The 6,093-nt window shown below is 33.2% G+C and overlaps 1 protein-coding gene across 2 annotated transcripts; it reads left to right on the forward strand.

The window, feature by feature from the left end:
- Positions 1–6: 6 nt before the first annotated feature.
- LOC118742726 (cysteine-rich hydrophobic domain-containing protein 2) lies at positions 7–1,870 on the forward strand. Of its 2 annotated transcripts, none has more exons than XM_036475026.1 (4): positions 7–373; positions 445–719; positions 1,259–1,469; positions 1,545–1,870. In XM_036475026.1, exons 2-4 carry the CDS (start codon positions 604–606, stop codon positions 1,710–1,712), a joined length of 495 nt encoding a protein of 164 aa, XP_036330919.1. In that variant the 5' UTR covers positions 7–373; positions 445–603; the 3' UTR covers positions 1,713–1,870. The 2 variants fall into 2 exon arrangements, with proteins under 2 accessions (XP_036330919.1, XP_036330929.1); XM_036475036.1 differs by having other exon boundaries at positions 7–270.
- Positions 1,871–6,093: the final 4,223 nt, after the last annotated feature.

Raw genomic sequence — 6,093 nt, forward strand, 5'->3', positions numbered from 1 at the left:
GTTTGTGGTTTGTTGTTTTGTCCTTTTTTAGCCTTGCTGCTTGATTGTAAATTGGCTCATGAAAAGTGATCAAAATACTGCATTTTTATCACAATCATAACGCTACGTGACGAAAAAAATTAAATTTGTCAAGGAAACGGGGAGTTAAACGGATGTTCTGATGCAGTGACTGGCATGATTGTTGAATAAAGTGGCAGTGGTCAAAATATATTCAAAAGCTACAAATTATGAACAAATCGGACGAATAAAATACTCAGTAATATACAAGTCGTGAGTTAAAATTTTACCAGCTTGGAGCATCGTGAACAATCCCCACTGTGGTTGTTGCATCAGAATGTGTGTATTATGTTCGCGTGCTTTGCAAGCGTAATATGTACGTGTATGAATATATACCTAAATTAAAAACAAAAAACTTATTTAAGACATTGAATGTTTCCATTGTAGGTACAGCGAACAACGCACAAAGCTATAGGCAAAATAGCCACGACAACTATATCATACGCTGCAAAAACACACACTTTCGTTAATAGTATACATTTTCCATCGACCTTGCTGACATCTTTAAACCAGTGCTTACGCTTCTACTGACCTCTTCAGCTGTCAATGGCAGACTTCGATGCAATTTATGAGGAAGAGCAATTGGAGGAGCACTATGAAGATCAAATGGTTGCACCCGTGCACGAACCCATCATCATACGAGGTTGTGGCAACATGACAGTGTAAGTTGTATCGCTATCATTGTTTATTTTTGATACATACATATCGTCGTTTAAAGTACAAAACCACGTATCGTCATTCAGCAAAACCGCGTAACTGACATTTGCTACCAAAAATTGGATTTGCTCACACAAGCTTTTGGCTTAATCCTTATCCATTCGTCTTGACATATACTAGCCAGATGTGCGATTGCTGTATAAAAAAGAACTATTTTGAAACATGAGTGCTTTTACCTTCTAGAAAATGATTTATGCAACCTCACATACGCGGCTTTTGCATTTTGTTGATACGCGGTTTTGTACTTTAAACAGCGATACGTATGTACATATGTATGTAAATATTCATAATAAAGAACATAATCGTGAACATGCCCATTGAAATATTTTTATTTCAATATCATTGGTTGGGGACGACCTTGTCCAAAATATTCCCATCGTTACAAAAGGCAATAGTCACTTTGTTACCCTGTATTTATACAAATTAATAATTTTTCTTATTTGGGCGATTCATTTAATAAATTATCGTCCTTTCATAATTGCAGGTTTGGTCTGAGTAACCGTTTCAACATAGAATTTCCCTCGGGTTTAGTTTCGCGTGTGGCCCCTGAAGAATTTAAAGCAACGATCGGGCGAATTAATGGTGTTCTAAAGAAAACATTACCGGTAAACGTGAAATGGCTTTTCTGTGGCTGCGTCTGCTGTTGTTGCACGCTTGGTTGCTCTCTTTGGCCGGTCGTTTGTTTGAGTAAGCGGGTAAGTTGATACATCCAATGAAGTTATTGAAATTAAAATACTACTTTTGAATGTTTCTTCATTTCCCGTGTGTAGACACAAAATACTCTTGACAAATTGCTGGAATGGGAGAATAGTCATTTATATCATAAACTTGGCCTACATTGGCGACTGCATAAGCAACAATGTGATTCTAATTCAATGATGGAGTATGTATTACGAATTGAATTTATACCGAAAACGCCGATATATCGTCCGGATTAAGAAAAGCACGAAGTCAAACACACATCAGTTTGTTGGGTAGGGTACGTCAATCGTAGGCTTTGATTATACCGGTACTAGGAAGTTATAAAAAGGTTTGTGTATAAATACTTATATATATACATTAACCAGCAAGTAGATCGTCGATAAAAAATTGCCAACTGACTGACATTGGGTAGTCAATAGTTGTCAGCGATATTCGAACCTCAGCGAAAGAGTTAGGAAGGTGGAAAATGCAACAGCATATCGTAAGGAGTTGGGAAGGTTTTTATTATTGTAATGGATTCTAAGGGGTTTATGGCATTAAAATTGGTTTTCGATAGATGACATAAGATGGGTTTGTGGCAATAGGCATTTCGGGAGGTTAATGCTTGTTTTAATTTACCATTACTGCTTTCTTACGTACACACAGAATTCTATTTGTTTTAATTATTTAATGTTGCTAGATTTGCACTAACAAATAGCGAAATAAATTGTATTACAAATCTCCTGAAAGATTAATGTAAATGTGATGAAAAGTAAAAACAAATATTGTATTTAATTTCAGCTAATTTAAGTAGTATTACGTAGATATAGACACATACATACATATTTACAAGAAATCTTAAAAAAATAATATTGCACAGGAAGCTTATGCTAAAGTGACAAAATTGTATTCGCTTAGAATTAAGTCAGTGAAATTTATTTAAATGCAAATACTAATAAATAACTTATAAATAAATGAATCTAAGAATTCATTAAAAGATGAAAAACGATCTTTTCACTTAAAATCGGTTAAATACGAACATTCAGTGGCAGCCACATAATTAGGGACACACTTTATAAGTTTTGATCATTTTTTTCCTATACAGTCGGGACTAAGTAATCGGAGCCACCATATTTATTCCAGTGCTGTCACTCCAGCAGCATGCACCAAAACTATTTGGAGAATTTACATACATATATGGAGTTACAACAAAAAAAAAACTAAAAATAAAAACAAAAAATGTAAATAACCGGTCAAAACAGAAGTACAAAAAATTGTGACAAACTCTTGATCTTGCATACATTTTTTAGAAAACGTGAGATCGGTGGGGACTAGGACTGGGGGCTATAACCGTATTGTTTTAATGTCCCAATAGTCCGGATATTCGAATATCCATTAGAAAAAGATGAAATGGTCAGAGCTCAACGCCTTCTGATTCATATAGCTTAGCTTAGAATAATATGTAATGTAAATGGCAGAGCTATTGGAAAATCTTCTATTGCAACCGCTTCTAAAGAGAAGTTCTTATTCCAAAATCACGTCTAAAAGCTTTTATTTGAAAATACACTTTGAAGCTTGCCCCACCCACGTACCTACCGGCTATAAAATCAGGTGGTTCACTTTGCAGTCACATTTTCACGGGAATACACTACATACATAGTATATACATGAGTAGATATGTATGTATGAAATATTGTATTAATCAAGGTCCGGGAACGCGTTCCAGTTTTGGTTTAGTTCTGCACGAACGTTCTTTTGTGGAACAAAAGTATTAAGAGCAGTTTGAGCGGGAAAAAAATGAGAACAAAAGGTTCGGGAACGTTTCCGTAAAGAACAAAATGCGAACAAAACTCTCGGAACGTTACAAGAAGCGCAGATAGAGAACGAAACTTTCGGGAACGTTTTCAAGGAGAGTAAAATAAGAACAAACGTCTGAAGAATGTTCTGCTAGAGAATAAAACAAGAACAAAAGATTTGAGAACCTAACTATGCAGCGATGATATTTTCAGGGACAGTATTTAGTCGAGAGAGAGTTCTAGCCTAAGTGAGAGGTTTTATCACGTTTTCTTTCTTTGCTAGAGCTTCTCAAATATTGCAAAAAAGCGCGATTTTTTGACACTTTGACCTCGTTTTTCTCAAAACCTGGACCTGATGGAAACTTTATACTTACCGGTTCATAAACAGCACAAAAAAGTCTATCAAAAACAGGGCTCGAATCGTAACATCCGTTCACTGACCGAAAACGATACGAAAGAAAATTACGTTATACGTCAGGCAGTATAAGCTGAATGGGACACAGAGTACGTTCACGTATGCCATAATCCGAAAAATGTGTTTTTACGTGACGAGTAGTACGATATCGTATGTGACGATTCGAGCCCTGCTTTGACATTTGCCGCACCAAAATCAGTGTTGCCCGGTGTAAGCTTTCCACACAACACTTTGCTTTTGTTATTATTTTATCGCGCTATTCAATCGTGAATTACAGTAGAACTTTTACGAATCTGGTTACTTTCTTTTTGGATTCTTGAAGCACGTTGTTTGCCACTGTGGGAAACCCAAATTGTTATACACACCTACACATTTCAATTACCTAACTCACTTAATTAAAGTTGAACTCGATTTTTAAGGAGGTGGTAACCCTCCCACATGTTCAGAAATAAAGCCTTTTCAAAACCATTTCGATCGATACCCACATTGTAATAATTCATTTAACTTAATTGCATTTAACTTTTTAACAGGTGGCAACTCTAAAAGTAGATATAAACCTTCTCTTCGCCGAGACGATTACGTATGTAAGTATGCACATAGGTATGCGTTTTTCTACAATCGAACCACGACAACATAATAGAGTCTATCGATGTCAAACTTTAAGCAACTGAATTTTAGTTGTTTTGGTGGTGGTGGAATAATTGGACGTTCTATTTACTTGCTTTTAAACATTTACAATTTTAAATTTTTCTAAACATTTTGAGCTAAATAAAAAATAAAAAAAATTGGTCGATTCATTCGCCGTAACTAAAAAAATGGAAACATGTGCCGCGGGCCCCTATTCAAGCGCCTATATAGCCTATGCTTAAATTCGGCCCTGTAAGTATGTATTTTTTGATTAATTTACCTCGATGAATTTGTAATAGATATTTTGCATTTAATAAGTTTTTATTTTTCGGTTAATTATACATATTTAAGTATATATGTACATACATATTTTAAAGGTTTAAACGTACAAATAATTTACATATGTATATCATCACCTGAAATGCAAAAATTGGTAATAAACGTCGCCACTGAAATGGAAAAAGTCGTGACTTATTTTTTCATCAAACGATGTGGGGAGTTATAATTCGATAATTCTACAATATCAATCAAAAAGTGAATTTTGAATTTTTTTATTAGTTACTGCTTTTTGCATTTCAACGACGATGTTTGTTACGTCTTTTTGCATTTCAGGTGACGATATGTGGCTTGTCTTTTTGAAATACTTGTAGTAATTTTTTTTTAATTAATTTGTTTCATTCTTCACCAAACAAAAAGAAAATACATATGTAGTTCAATTGTGCTTGTACATAGTAAATATGTACATAGATATCGCTCATTTACTTCAATAGTGTAAAAAAAAAAATAAAATAATAAGAATTGAGTTATGTATGCAGAAAATACCGCAACCACTTCATCTGTGTTATATACATACTATGTTGTATCGAGTAGTGCTTAAGACACTATTAAAGTAAATTACCGATATGTATGTACGTTAAAAATCATCTTTAAACATAACTTTCTGGTGGGGAAAAACAAAACAAGTTTTAAAACTTAAATCCATTAATTTATAAACTAGTTTTACTCTTATGTGGTATTAAGTCTTAGTGCGATTATGAATGTTGCGCAATGGGAATGTTTATTTTTTAACAAAAAAAAAGCAACAATAGAAAACACAGAAATAATAGAATATAAAATAATAAATAAGTATAAATACATATAGTATATGTACATATAGATGGTCCTCTACACTACCGACACAATTAAAAATTCAAAAAATAAAATCATTTACTACTGTTAAGTGGCTCATGTTTCTATTTCCTTGTCTTATCCATGTCTAATCTTTACTAAAGTGAGTAGTAAGGATTAGACATGGATAAGACAAAGATTAGGGACATGACCCACACACAACAGTAAGTAGTAAGAGTGTCGTTATGGCAGAGAACCATCGATATGTACACCGTTTTGCAATAAGTGGAATGTTACGAGAACATTGCAATTAACCAGAGATAGAAAATATCCGTTAAAAAGTCAAGATTTTTATTTTTAGATTGGAATTTTTTTTCATTTGAATTTTTTCGATCAAGAATATTTGTTAAATTTCTATATTTATTTTTTCGGTCACATTTAATAGTTATTTTGTAATTTTTAACTTTTTCGAACAAAAATTATCGCTATTTTGGATATTTATTTTTTTCGATAATTTTTAACCGTTATTATGGAGACTGCGTGTTTAAGAACGATTTAAATCTTTTATGATCTAAAAAATTTAACTCTGAAAATAATGGTTAATATAAAAGGGCTCGAAAAAAATAAAATAAAAATAAACACGACTATTGATCGAAAAAATAAAAATCATAAAATAAAATTGAAAATAACGGT

The sequence above is a fragment of the Rhagoletis pomonella genome, unplaced genomic scaffold (assembly GCF_013731165.1).
Source record: "Rhagoletis pomonella isolate Grant_MI unplaced genomic scaffold, Rhpom_1.0 Rhpom_scaffold_00001, whole genome shotgun sequence".
Lineage (NCBI taxonomy): Eukaryota > Metazoa > Arthropoda > Insecta > Diptera > Tephritidae > Rhagoletis > Rhagoletis pomonella.